At 36.0% G+C, this 13,580-nt stretch overlaps 1 protein-coding gene across 1 annotated transcript; it reads left to right on the forward strand.

Moving 5' to 3' along the window:
* The first annotated feature begins 1,591 nt into the window (after positions 1–1,591).
* On the forward strand, positions 1,592–13,545 carry rufy1 (RUN and FYVE domain containing 1). Its single transcript, XM_073836387.1, has 17 exons — positions 1,592–1,874; positions 2,991–3,164; positions 4,024–4,141; positions 4,249–4,350; positions 4,959–5,082; positions 5,163–5,224; positions 5,363–5,498; positions 6,752–6,853; positions 7,113–7,229; positions 7,637–7,804; positions 7,885–7,982; positions 8,202–8,321; positions 9,950–10,079; positions 10,759–10,853; positions 11,968–12,016; positions 12,795–12,872; positions 12,952–13,545. The coding sequence occupies exons 1-17, from the start codon at positions 1,592–1,594 to the stop codon at positions 13,090–13,092; spliced, it is 2,097 nt and encodes a 698-aa protein (XP_073692488.1). The 3' UTR covers positions 13,093–13,545.
* Positions 13,546–13,580: the final 35 nt, after the last annotated feature.

Raw genomic sequence — 13,580 nt, forward strand, 5'->3', positions numbered from 1 at the left:
AGGTTACAAGCAACAACTACCATGTGTTGATCACGAGTCTGAAGTAATAAAGAGAACATAATATGTGAACCTGGACCACAAAACCAGTCATAAGTAGCACAGGTATATTTGTAGCAATAGCCAAAAATACATTGTATGGCTCAAAATTATTGATTTTTCTTTTATGCCAAAAATCATTAGCATATTAGGTAAAGATCATGTTCCATGAAGATATTTTGTAAAATTCCTACCGTAAATATATCAAAAACATGCATTGCTAAGAACTTCATTTGGACAACTTTAAAGGCGATTTTCTCAATATTTAGATTTTTTTGCCCCTTCAGATTTTCAAATTGTTGTATCTCAGCCAAATATTGTCATATCCTAACAAACCATACATCAATGGAAAGCTTATTATTCGGCTTTCAGATAATGTATGAATCTCAAATTTCCAAAAATCGACCCTTATGACTGTTTTTGTGGTCCTGTGTCACATATTATCTCATAATTTCATTTGGAGGAGAGCATGCAAGTGGATCAGTATAAGCATATTGAGAGAAAAGATTTATGTAAACCATATTTATATTTTTTAAAGATCTTTCAAAAATGTTTAAACAGACTATTTAAAAACAGAAATTAACTAATGTTCTGATGATTGTATGACTTAGTTTATGTTTACGGTTATGGTTCAAAACACCCGTAGTGAGGCAACTAAACTATATTCAGATTTTGACTAATACTGTGATTAAATGAATGAGACTAAATTAAATTGCTTCATGGGTTGAGATCTAATAAATCATGCTTCATTATTTTTAATCCTTGACATCCTTAATCATGATTGCATACTTTCATTAGCACACCTACTGTCTTTTAGTAATGTATCACAACAAAGTATTTTTTCAACACTCCAGTTGTCTTAAAATCCTAAAAATGACATTGCATCAGAAAACTTACTTACTCTAGTTGAACAGAAAACATCAAAACAGCATGGTCAGTGTGTCACTATTTAAGTAGACAAAACAGCGTTTGCTACTGCCATCTACAGGATACATTTAACTCTTACATAGAGAGCCCAGCCAATATGCACACAGAATTAGTTTATTTTAAATGTTAAAGGTTTAAAAAAACGGCTGCAAAACGATTAATCACGATTAATCTCATTCAAAATAAACGTTTATGTACATAGTTATTATATACGTGTATACTGTGTATTATTATGTATACACACATAGTACATGTATATATTAAGAAATATATAATATTTAATATAAATTATATACAAGAATATATATATACATATACATATATATATATATATATATATATATATATATATATATATATACAACTATTTTAGTGTGTGTGTGTGTGTGTGTGTATTTATGTATGTGTTTATGTAAACATAAACATATTTTGAATGCGATTTCAATTCAATTTCAGTTCAATTCATTTAATTTTAATGTATTCTAATGTATGTCTTTTAAACTGCTGTCTAAATATAGACTTATGTTTCGAAAGTAAAAAAAACTGCTCGATCGCCAATCGATTTGTCTCCCCTAAGCGACCAAAACCGATTGCTCTGGTCTCGAGTCACATGTTTTGACAAGTAAACATGGCGGACGAGGATCCAAACACGAAAGTTGAATGCGAAGACGTTCCTGCAAAAGAAGAAGAACCAGAGGCTACGGAACCTGGGCAAAATGATGTCGCCAACGATACCGACGAAGTCCAGAAGGACAAACGGGCGGACAGCTCTTGGTCGGCGCCGATTTTGTCGTTTGCTCGGAAAGCGACGGAGACGCTGAGCAGTGGAGTGAATCACTACAGCACAGGGTTAAAAGGATCTGACACATCACAACACACCTCTGACACCTCAGATCCCCTAAAGACAGCAGGTATGACACCTGTTTTACCCACTAGTATACAAATATAGGGATAAGAAAGTTAACTGACTGCGCTTATTTACTAAGATAAGTAGTCAATAACAGAATCTGCAGAAAGTATAGCGATATTGCAATATTTTTTTAGAAATGGTACCATGTATTGCCATAATGTTGTATAATAATATACATGCACAGTAGTTGTTTTGTGTCAGGCACCCACAGCATAAATTGGTATGTCAGGGATGTAAACATTTTAAAATTCAACATAAAAATAAGAAAAAGTTGTGTATTTTTTGTTTGATTTGCTATTTACTTAAATAGCCCGTTAGAAAAGACTATCTGAAACTTTTAAATCATTTAATTTAATTTAAATATTTTTTTATTTAAACTTAATTCTTGCTACTTTTTTAATATAATAATATTTTTATATAATAAAACGTAATTGATGCTGTATAAACCCACTGAAAAATGTGTGGATGCTGCTAAATCATATAGAGAAGGAATAAGTAAGCAGGAAAGGGCACAACAGTTTGACAAAGTAAAGTTAATAGGTGGTAAAGATACGTACAAGCAGTGTTAATTAAGATATTAGCTTAATAATTCACCTACCTGACTGGAAATGATAAGAACAAACATGAATGTTGTCAAGATTCTTGTCCTGGAAATCCTGGCTCAGTATGGCTAATCACAAAAGCCTTTTGTTCCACAGTTTTTTGCACTCTTCTCCTTGATTTGTTTTACTTTTGGCAGTCTATAGTCCTCCAACAGTTTTTCCCGGTCTGACCGATTAATACAGCCTGAAACATTACAATAATTTATCATCAATAATTGTGGTTCAATTCCAATATGTGACATAATTGTATTGTAGACCATTACCGTATACAGGAAATGAATAATGCACCTGCTTCCTGACTCTGAATATTTTTTTCTCCAGCGGGAACTTCCAGTTCCCCTCAAGTTCCGTTTAAGATTCTGTATTTGTTATTCTGAGTTACCGTAATATTGAAGTCATTGTTTTGCATTTGCTCTTAATTACACTGACTCACCGGTTCACCTAAGCATCAGTGAGCTGATTAGTCCTGCAGATTCCCCAGGAAGTGTTTTTGTTAATGCATCTGTGTTGTCCAGCTGTGAAGGATCCGATGGTGGTGGAGAGGTCAAATCTCCTCAGCATGATGAAGCTCAGCATTAAGGTTTTGATCCAGTCGTCTCTCAGTCTCGGACGCACGCTGGACTCTGATTATCCACCTCTGCAGCAATTCTTCGTGGTTCTGGAGCATTGTCTTAAACATGGGTTAAAAGGTGAGATGGAAAATAAATCCTGAAAGTGAATGTGAAATTATGAAATCACATTTTATAAAAATGACCCCGTTCAAAAGTTAACACACACCTGATTTATAGTACTATGTTGTTACCTGAATTATCCGCAGCTGTTTTTTTTTTTTTTGTTGTTGTTGTTTGTTTAGTAATAGTTGTTCATGAGTACCTTGTTTGTTATGAACAGTTAAACTGCCCACTTTTTTTCAGAAAAATCTTTCAGGTCCCACAAATTCTTTAGTTTTTCAGCATTTTGTGTATTTGAACCCTTTCCAGCAATGACTGTATGATTTGAGATCCATCTTTTCACACTGAGGACAACTGAGGGACTCATATGCAACTATTACAGAAGGTTCAAACACTCACCGATGATCCAGAAGGAAAAACAATGCATTAAAAGCCAGGGGTATAAACTTTTGAACAAAATGAAGATGTGTACATTTTCTTATTTTGCCTAAGTATCATTTTTATTTATTTATTTATTTTTTTAGTACTTCCCTTTAGAAGCTACATAAGATATTTAAATGTCTCCCAGAAGACCTTCAAATTCAAAAAGTTTTCACCCCTGGCTCTTAATGCATTGATTTTTCCTTCTGAGGCATCAGTGAGTGTTTAAACCTTCTGTAATAGTTGCATATGAGTCCCTCAGTTGTCCTCAGTGTGAAAAGATGGATCTTAAAATCATACAGTCGTTGTTGGAAAGGATTTAATGTCTTATCAAAACATTAAGGCTTTTTTCTTTTTTGTGTAAAAAGTGTAAAACCTAGATATTCCTGATAGGTTTTGTGAAATTAACCTATTTTATGGCCCAATCCTGCATGTTTCTGTCTCTCCTTTTATGCAGTGAGGAAGACTTTCATTGGTCAGAACAAGTCTATCTGGGCTCCTCTAGAGCTGATGGAGAAACTGTGCCCTGAGTCAGCAGACATTGCCACCAGTGTGCGGGATATGCCAGGAATCAAGTAGGTTCCCAACGCAGGCGTATGTCTTGTATATGATATCTTGTATGAAAGTGTAATTGGAGAGCGTAATTTGGTCTTTACATTCATGAGCTTCTGTGTTGTTTCAGGACAGGCCTCGGACGAGCCCGAGCGTGGCTGCATCTGGCTCTAATGCAGAAAAAAATCGCAGACTACATGAAAGAGCTTGTAAATAGAAAAGACCTTCTTGGGTAGGAGCAATGAAATTTATTTAAAGGATAAGTTCACTTCCAGAACAAAAATTTAACAGATAATTTACTCAACCCCTTGTTATCCAAGATGTTCATGTCTTTCTTTCTTCAATCGTAAAGAAACTGTTTTTTGAGGAATTTTTAGGAATTTTCTTCATATAGTGGTCTTCTATGGTGCCCACGAGTTTGAACTTCCAAAGTGCAGTTTTAATGCAGCTGCCAAGGGCTCTAAACAACTCCAGCCGAGGAAGAAGGGTCTTATCTAGTGAAACAATTGGTCATTTTCTTAAATAAATTAATATTTATACACTTTTTAACCACAAATGCTCACATTGTCTTGTTATTTTGGATGTTCAAACTTGTGGGCACCATTGAGGTTCACTACATGGAGAAAATTCCTGAAATGTTTTACTCAAAAACATAATTTCTTTAGGACTGAAGAAAAAAAGACTTGAACATCTTGGATGACAAGGGGGTAAGTAAATTGTCTGTAGATTTTTCGTTCGTTGAAGTGAACTTATCTTTTAATACCATACAAAATACAACACTGTTGTGCTATTCAGTTCTTGGCTTCCCAGTGTAAATTCATGTTTTTTTTTCTGCCTCAGGGAGTTCTATGAACCCGGGGCTCTTATGATGGAGGAGGAGGGGGCTGTGATCGTAGGGATGCTGGTGGGTCTAAATGTGATCGATGCCAATCTGTGTGTGAAAGGAGAGGATCTGGATTCCCAGGTGAAACATTTAGATATCCAAACCATGTTATCAGATGTGCTCATTGATATTGATGCTAAACAGCATTCTTGTTTCTGCAGGTGGGCGTCATTGACTTCTCGATGTATCTAAAGGATCCGCAATCAACTGAGAGTACACAAGAGTGAGTGTGTGATTACTTAACAAAGATTACGCATTGAATGACTAATTACATGGTTAGAAACAAGACAGTTGTTTTGTAATTAACTAGTTTAGTAATTGTAGTAATTTGGACTATTTCTGGTTCTTTAACTGTTCACAGTGATTCAAAAATGACAGCCATTCTTGACCAGAAGCACTACATAGAAGAACTAAACCGGCATCTAAGCTGCACGGTCACGGATCTTCAGGCCAAGATGGACTCATTGGAGAAAACCAACAGCAAACTCATTGAGGAGGTAAAAACTTTATTAGGACCTTATATTTTGCATATTTGTGACCCTGGACCACAAAACCAGTCTTAAACGAGAAGTTCACTTCCAGAACAAAAATGTGCAGATAATGTACATACCCCCTGTTCATGTCTTTCTTTTTTCAGTTGTAAAAAAAAATGTTTTTTTGAGGAAAAACGATTTTTCTCCAACTTCTATGGTGCCCCGAGTTTGAACTTCCAAAATGCAGTTTAAATGCGGCTTCAAACGATCCCAAATGTGGTTGTAAGCGATCCAAGCTCAGAAAGAAGGGTCTTATCTAGCGAAACAATTTTGTTTTTTACAATTTATATACTTTTTAACCTCAAACGCCTGTCTTGTCTTGCTCTCCCTGAACTTAGTTTTTTCTGGTTCGAGACAGTTGGGGTATGCCATCTCATTTTCTCCCTCAACTTCGTTTTTCGACATACCCTAACTGCTCTTCAGGCAGAGCAAGACAAGATAAGCGTTTGAGGTTAAAAAGTATAACCTAAAGTACTCTCCCTCAGCTGGAAATTGTTTATAACCGCATTTGGGATCGTTTGAAGCTGCATTTAAACTGCTTTTTGGAAGTTCAAACTCGGGGCACCATAGAAATCCACTATATGGAGAGAAATCATGGAATGTTTTCCTCAAAAACGTAATTTCTTTACAACTGAAGAAAGAAAGACATGAACATCTTGGATGACAACAGGGTGAGTACATTATCTCATTAACTATTGTTCTGGAAGTGAACTTCATCTTTAAGTAGCGTGGGTATATTTGTAGCAATAGCCTAAAAAACATTGTATGGGTCAACATGATAAATTTTTCTTTTATGCCAAAAATAATTAGCATATTAAAGATCATGTTCCATGAAGATATTTTGGAAATTTACTACTGTAAATATATCAAAACTTTTTTTATTAGTAATATGCATTTCTAAGAACTTAATTTTGGACAACTTTAAAGGCGATTTTATCAATATTTCGATTTTTTTGCACCCTCAGATTCCAGATTTTCACATAGTTGTATCTTGGCCTGTATCTTGTCCTATCCTAACAAACCATACATCAAAGGAAAGCTTTTATTTATTAAAGCTTTCTGATTTATTCAGCTTTCTGATGATGTATAAATCTCAATTTTAAAAAAAATTGGGTTTTGTGGTCCATGGTCACATTTTAATTTCTTGCTTTTAAATTGTGCACATTATTAAATACATGATTAACATGGAAAACATTTATTTGATGTCTGTTGTACAGCTTACAGCGGCCACAGACAGAATCAATGCTCTGCGTGAAGAGCAGGAACAACTTAAACAAGAAAATGCAAATATTCTCGAAAATAGTCAGAGGAAAGAGGAGGTGAGAGTTGTATTATGAAAACGGTCTGAATGAATTTTGTTTTGTTTTTTTAAAAACCTGCATCAAATATTTACTGGAAGAGTCCCTAAAAATGTTTGAACATCTAATGACCATAAAAATGGCCAAATGTAGGCTTGGCTCTTGGTTTTTCTGTAATGAATTAAACCATGTAGTATTTTGTATTTCCAAAAGAAAGTTACCTGCCAACTAAACAGTTTTACTTTCTAAGCCAAATTTTACTCACTTTGGATGTTTTTAGGTGACTCTGCAAGACAGTCAGGTAGAGCTAGAAACGTATCGACAGACTCGGCAGGGTTTGGATGAAATGTACAATGTAGTTTGGAAACAGTACAAGGAGGAGAAAAGAATCCGGCTGGTAAGAATTTTTGTATTGCATTGCATGCTAAGGGATAGTTTACCCAAAAAAAGAAAATATATTCACCCTCATGTTGTTTCTCTCTTTTGTTGAACATAAAAAAATATTTTGAAGAATGTGGGTAATCCAACTGTTGTCTCCAACAGTCCTCATTAGTTGTATGAAAAAAATAAATACTATGGAAGTCAATGGGGTCCAAAACCTGTTTGTTTACACACATTCTTCAAAATATCTTCTTTTATGTTCTACAGAAGAAACAAGCTCGTACAGGTTTGGAACTACTTGCGTTTGAGTAAATGATGACAGAATTAAAAATTTTTGGTTAACTATTCCTTTAATGCATAAATGTAGATATAGTATTTAATGGAGCTAGTCAAAGTATCTGAATGAACTGTTTGTCAAATCAGGAGCTGCAGAAGGAGCTGGAGCTGCAGATCAGTCTGAAGCAGGAAATGGAAGTTGCCATGAAACTCCTGGAAAAGGACACACATGAGAAACAAGACTCGTTGGCCGCACTGCGACAACAACTAGACCAAGTCAAGAATCTCAACCTACAGATGTTCAACAAAGCACAGGTTTTACATCTTATTGTCTGTACAACATGTTACTGGAATAGGATTACCTGTAACCAATTAATCTCGTCTTAATCCATAAGGATTCTGACAGAGTGGCCCAGAAAAAAGTGGAGGACATGCAACAACTGGAAAAGAAGATGATTCAGATGGAAGCGACCATGAAGGAACTAGAGCAGAGGTGCCAGGATTTTTTTTATTTAAAGGAATAATTCACCCAAAATAATGTACCATTCACCCACCCATATGAAGTTTCAAACCTGTGTGACTTTCTTTTACTATGTTCTTTGGAAGAATGTAGGCAAAACAAGTCACACAGGTTTGAAACGGCATGAAGATTTCAGATACGCATGATATGATAATTATGTACTTTTTCTAAACATGAGTATTTGCTCCTTAGGCTTCAAAGTTCAGAAAATGTTGCCAAGAACACGGATGAAAGTCAGAATGAGCTGAGATCGGAGATGAAAGGGAAAGTAAACGCTCTGCAGAAGCGTCTCGCTGACCTCGACACACTCAGGTAGTCTAAGTAAGGCTTGTAGAAATGCCCAAACTTTTCTGTCAGAGATATTTTGAAGGCATAGTTCATCCAAAAATGAAACTTTTGTCAGTTTCTCACACACACTCAAACCTGTATTCATTTCTTTCAGCTGTTGAACACAAAAAATTGAAGATTAAAGAATGTTGGTAATCTTCCATAGTATGGAAAACAAATACAGTGTGGGAAAAAAATGATTTAATCCCCTGCTGATTTTGTACATTTGCTCACTGACAAAGAAATGACCAGTCAGTCATTTTAAGAGTAGGTTCATTTTAACAGCGAGAGACAGAATAACAACAACAACAAAAATACAGAAAAATGCATTTCAAAGAAGTTATACGTTTATTTGCATTTTAATGAGTGAAATAAGTATTTGATCCCCTATCAGTCAGCAAGATTTCTGGCTCCTAGGTGACTTTTTATACAGGTCATGAGCTGAGATTATGAGCACTCTCTTAAAGGGAGTGCTTCTAATCTCAGTTTGTTACATGCATAAAAGACATCTGTCCACAGAAGCAATTAATCAGATTCCATACTCTCCACCATGGCCAAGACCAAAGAGCTGTCCAAGGATGTTAGGGACAAGATTGTAGACCTACACAAGGCTGGAATGGGCTACAAGACATTCGCCAAGCAGCTTGGTGAGAAGGTGACAACAGCTGGTGCGATTATTTGCAAATAAAAGAAACACAAAATTACTGTCAATCTCGCTTGGTCTGGGGCTCCATGCAAGATCTCACTTTGTGGAGTTTCAATGATCATGAGAAAGGTGAGGAATCAGCTCAGAACTACATTGGGGGATCTTGTCAATGATCTCAAGGCAGCTGGGACTATAGTCACCAAGAAAACAATTGGTAACACACTACGCCATGAAGGACTGAAATCCTGCAGCGCCCGCACAGTCTCCCTGCTCAAGAAAGCACATGTACAGTTTGCCAGTGAACATCTGAATGATTCAGAGGAGAATTGGTGAAAGTGTTAAGGTCAGATGTGACCAAAATCGAGCTCTTTAGCATCAACTCAACTTGCTGTGTTTGTAGAAGAAGGAATGGTGTCTATGACCCCAAGAACACCATCCCCACCATCAAAACATGGAGGTGGAAACATTATGCTTTGGGGGTGTTTTTCTGCTAAGGGGACGGGACAACTGCATCGCAGCAAAGGGCCATGTACCATCAAATCTTGGGTGAGGACCTCCTTCCCTCAGCCAGGGCATTGAAAGTCGTGACAATGACCCAAAACACACAGACAAGGAAACAAAAGAGTGGCTCAAGAAAAAGCACATTAAGGTCCTGAAGTGGCCTAGACAGTCTCCAAACCTTAATAGAAAATCTGTGGAGGGATCTGAAGGTTCGAGTTGCCAAACGTCAGACTCGAAACCTTAATGACTTGGAGAGGATCTGCAAAGAGGAGTGGGAGAAAATCCTTCTTGAGATGTGTGCAAACTTGGCCAACTGCAAGAAATGTCTGACCTCAGGGGATCAAATAATTTTCCCCTCACTGTATTATGGAATTTAAACTGTGTGTGTGTTTTTTTTAAAGGGGTCATAATTACACCCCTTAAGATTTAGATTTTAAACTCAGTGTTGTTGCTGTTGTCTTTTCAGGGCAGGCCTGGAGTCGGAGCTCAGCAAGGAGAAAGAGCAGCGACAGAACCTGCAGAAGGAGCTACAGAGAGAACAGGACAACAGCGCAGAGCTGCGCACACAACTGCAGCAGCTGCAGGGCCTGCAGACGGTCAGATATACTGCTACTTCAGTTCAAAACTAACTAGTACAAAAACACTACTTAAAAAATGGGACATCGGATACAAAATTCACTTTTACGTGGTGTTTGTGTATAAATGTGTCTTAGCTGTGTGTGAACACAACCACTCTACAATGATATAAATCCATTCACTTTTTTTGTCCCCAAAACACCAAAACAGTCTTGATTATCAAGCCGTGTTGATTTTCTGAACAGTATGATGTTGTATTGCTCAGGCCCCACTCACAACCGCAACAACATCTTGTAAGCAATGCAGGTGTTTTTAGCTGGATGTAAAAGTGAACATAAGTGTCTTTATTTTCTCCCAACATCAAAGCCACTAAGAAAGCAGTGGATTAGTTTTGTTTTTGATGGTAACGCACACCAAATACACAAAAAACAAGAGTGAGCAGTAGCTCATTATCATTTAAAGAGCCATGCACCGAAACAGGTCGTTGTGAACAGAGCTGTTTTTGACAAGGTAAAAAGGGTGTCTTACATGACTATTGAGGAATTTAAACCAAAGTATGTTACAGACATTTCATGAAGGCCATCCGATGTCCCTTTTTTAAATTATACTGTACAAAATTAAAGCAAGAGTGAAGTTTTTGTATTATGGTCTTAATACATGACTGCTTTGGTCTAGAACATTCTGCCTTTGTTTCTACAGGAGCTGCTTGATCTTCGACAGGAGAAGAAACAGCTTCAGCAGCTGTGTGAGGAGCAGGAACAGGCTCTACAGGAGATGGGCCTTCATCTCAGCCAGTAAATTGACAACACTCACATTTTTCTTCTGTTTCTGGATGACGACAGTTGTCTTCTGTATAGCTGCTCTATAGATTAATTGAATTAGTTTCATAAATGATGAACTCTGCAACATTGACAGTCTTTTTGAACTGAATTGATTCAACACTAAACTGACTTGAGCTGAATAATGAATCATTGCTGAAGGGCTAAGAAATAATACTGGTTTTAAACTGCACTGTATAAAGTGCTGTTTGTGACCCTAGACCACAAAACTAGTCTTAAGCAGCACCAGGTATATTTGTAGCAATAACCAACAATACATTGTATGGATCAAAATGACCAATTTTTTCTTTTATGCTAAAACTCATTAGGATATTAAGTAAAGATCAAGTTCCATTAAGATATAAATATATCAAAATTTAAATGATATGCTAAAAACTTACTTTGGACAACTTTAACGGTGGTTTTCTCAGTATTTTGATTTGTTTGCACCTTCAGATTCCAGATTTTCAAATATGTGACCCTGGACCACAAAACCAGTCATAAGGTTAAATTTGACAAAACTGAGATTTATAATTCATATGGAAGCTCAATAAATAAGCTTTCTATTGATGTGTGGTTTGTTAGGATAGGACAATATTTGGCTGAGATACATCTATTTGAAATCAGAAATCTGAGGATGCAAAAAAATCAAAAATACTGAGAAAATCACCTTTAAAGTTGTCCAAATTAGGTTCTCAACAATGCATATTACAAATCAAAAATTACATTTTGATATGTTTACAGTAGGAATTTTACAAAAAATCTTCATGGAACATGAACTTTACTTAATTTCTTAATGATTTTTGGCATAAAAGAAAAATCAAAAATTTTGACCCATGCAATGTATTTTTGGCTATTGCTACAAATATACCCCAGTGACTTAAGACTGGTTTTGTGGTCCAGGGTCACATATTGTCCTAGCCTAACAAACCATACATCAATGGAAAGCTCATTTATTCAGCTTTCAGATGATGTTTAAATCTTAATTTTAAACAAAAATGACCCTTATTACTGGTTTTGTGGTCCAGGGTCACATATAAAAAATGTGACTTCACTTGCTAGATGTCTAATACTAAAATCCTGCTTTCAGATCCAAACTCAAGATGGAGGACTTTAAAGAGGTCAACAAAGCCTTGAAGGTAAAAGCCCTTTTTTGTGTTCACATATCAGGGGCGTTTCTTCCGAGGCAAGGAAGGCAGTGTCTCTTCAAAATATCGGATAGAAAACAATTCGTAGCACAAAAATAAAACACAAGAAATTGTATAAAGAAACATTATGTAACAGCCCACTGAGTTTTAACAGATCAACTAAAGCGTGCAGTGGGTTTAGTGGGGAGTAATTGAGAATTAATAAGGGAAAGTCACATATGAGGCATTTCCTCCATCACAATATGATTGGATATGTTCAGCTGTGATTGGTTCATGCGATAAATCCTGCCTCTTTTGTTTGTGCATGTTCTGCATTCACAAATCAGTCTGAATTAACAATATAATGGTGTTAATGGGAAAACTAATTAAAAAAAATTAGTCAACAACTTACACATTTAGATATAGCCATTTTGTTACATTAAAATTAGACTTTAAACAGCATGAAAACATGATCTGTGGGAGTTTTTAATGAGTGATTAACTTGGTGAAATTTCAAGTAAGTCTCAGTGTCTGTGACTGATATTCACTGAGATTTGATGACTGATTATCTGGAAAATTAACACAAATAGTTAAACATTAACTATTAAAAGAATAGCTAAACACAAGTTCACAAATAAAATGTATTGTTTAAATTGTTACTGCTTTGAGTTATTATTTTGGAATAAATGTGAAATGTTTAAAAACACTGTCTTGGACATGACTTGACATTCGATCAAAGTAATTATGATTTCTTAAAATGATAATTATGATGGTCTTATCTGTTTTCCAGGGTCATGCCTGGCTAAAAGACGACGAAGCTACACAGTGCAAGCAGTGCCAAAAAGAATTCTCAATCTCTCGAAGAAAAGTGAGTAATCCTCCACTCTCAATCAGTCACTACATCTCAGTTCTTTGGCTCACATACACCTTTTTTTTTCTTTTTAAAGCATCATTGCAGAAACTGTGGAGACATCTATTGCAACAGCTGCTCTAGTAATGAGCTGGCTCTGCCCTCGTACCCCAGACCCGTCCGCGTTTGTGATGTCTGCCATTCGCTTCTGCTCCAGAGGAGCACCATCAGGTCCTGATAGCACACAACATATCTACTAATCATGTGTGCGTGAAACTACAGGCCAACTGTATTAATCAAACTCAAAATCTGTTTTAAACACTTATGCATTAATTTCTAGTGGCACCACTGGCTTCCATTTGACTAAAATCTGTGCAGAGTTTCTTTGACTGGAAACGCTAGGATAATTAGAAACTAACATTAATATGATTGTATTTATAATGATAGTCTCCATTTTAGGGAGAGCACTAACACCTGTAAGCCTTTCAGGTGTTCACCAACAGTGGATGCAGATGATTCATATTTCGTTACTCTTCATGCTTTTTAGTCTTAGTCCTGTTTTATCAAAATAAGACTGAAATGAAATTTGCGAATTAAATTTGTAATGATTTTGTAAATTCTGATAAGTGTTTGATTTTATTTTTTTGAGACATGGCGTTACTGAATTGTAATCTTTATCACTAATTCTCACTATTTTTTAGCGTATGTGCTTGTACTATGAAGATT

This window comes from Garra rufa, chromosome 3 (assembly GCF_049309525.1).
Source record: "Garra rufa chromosome 3, GarRuf1.0, whole genome shotgun sequence".
In the NCBI taxonomy this organism is placed as follows: domain Eukaryota; kingdom Metazoa; phylum Chordata; class Actinopteri; order Cypriniformes; family Cyprinidae; genus Garra; species Garra rufa.